Source organism: Penaeus monodon, chromosome 28 (assembly GCF_015228065.2).
Source record: "Penaeus monodon isolate SGIC_2016 chromosome 28, NSTDA_Pmon_1, whole genome shotgun sequence".
NCBI classification, from domain to species: Eukaryota; Metazoa; Arthropoda; class Malacostraca; order Decapoda; family Penaeidae; genus Penaeus; species Penaeus monodon.
Window position 1 is genome coordinate 35,450,467 of NC_051413.1, and position 1,274 is coordinate 35,451,740.

Below are 1,274 nucleotides of genomic sequence, written 5' to 3' on the forward strand. Positions count from 1 at the left end.
CCTGCAACTCATACAGGGAATTCACTGTCCTTTTAAACGCAAAAGCCCAAAACTTGGTGTGAATAGCTCGTTTTGACATTTTGTCCCACCTTTCCCTCTCAGGGCTACTCAGCAATCCCAGTTGAGCTCAATTACCACTACCTGCGAAGAGTGCGTGGTGATAACTACTGTGGAGTCCGAGCAGCCCTCTATCAGATCCTTTCCTTGGGCCTCCCTGTACCCAGTGGGCATACTACCCACACGCGTCTGGCAGCTGAACTCAATGAGGGTTCCACATGGCTCCGGGACTGGTCCTTTGGCCACCGTCTCAGCTTCTCAAAGGAGCAGGTCCTCAATGGCTTCTGGGAGTGCTTGGAGGCCCTAGACAGCATGGTAAGAGTGGCAGAGGCAGGAGAGGGTTGGAAGGGTCTTAGCCGCAGTGCTTTTTTGCTACATTGTCACATAATTACAAGTGCACTGATTTTGTCATGTCATATCCAATTTGTTAAGTTCATGCAATTCTCATTCAGTCTATGTATTCTCCTTGTAGGTACTCAGTCTGAAAGGATGTGAAAACAGGGAATGTGTTGTTCTCTCACGCCTCAACAGTGACCCTCTTCTGGATGTGAAGCTCTGTGAGGCAGTGAAGCTGCACATGCTGGCAACTGCCCTAGATCTTCACATTGGAAATAATAATGGTGACAATGTCCCACTCTTTTCCATGATCATGTTTGCTCGGCATACATCGCTAACACCAAGAGATTTTGTGAAAAATCATTTAAATTTGGTGGGGGACACAGCTGGGCTGGAGCAGGTGAGTGCAGATTTTACTTTTAGTATCAATTATAATTTGTAGCTTCAGATATTTTTTGTATCAAACTTCATGTAGAGCAGAAGAAATGAAGCTGTAGAGATGTTAACAGAAATAATTATTATCAAAGTCTTAAAATAGGATGCATAGTTAACAGAAGATACTGGTTTTCATGTCAAATAAATAGGACAAGATATATTTCTGACATGAAACTTATATCCCTTTGTCCATGTACTGTGCCCATGTGGACACTCCTTAAGTGGTGTTAAATAAGCTAATATTTGTTTATCATCTCATCTTTGCTGCCCTCACCATCCAGGACCAACACAAGGTGTGTCATTGTCAAGGTTTACACTGCTTCTTGCATATCAAGTTTCCGTTGAACTGAAAAAATTCTATGCATTGAGACACCTGTGTCATCATACTTTCTCTCTGCTTTGTGGCTTTTAGCTTGCCTCTCTCAATTTGGTCGGAGTACATGCCG

At 43.5% G+C, this 1,274-nt stretch overlaps 1 protein-coding gene across 1 annotated transcript in view; it reads left to right on the plus strand.

The window, feature by feature from the left end:
- LOC119591565 overlaps nucleotides 1-1,274 on the plus strand; it is a gene marked incomplete in the record, with an annotated part of 13,760 nt that overhangs the window by 9,982 nt on the left and 2,504 nt on the right. Inside the window, 2 exon segments of the mRNA XM_037940326.1 lie at nucleotides 103-372; nucleotides 530-793. Of these exon segments, the coding sequence (XP_037796254.1) occupies nucleotides 103-372; nucleotides 530-793 (534 nt within the window).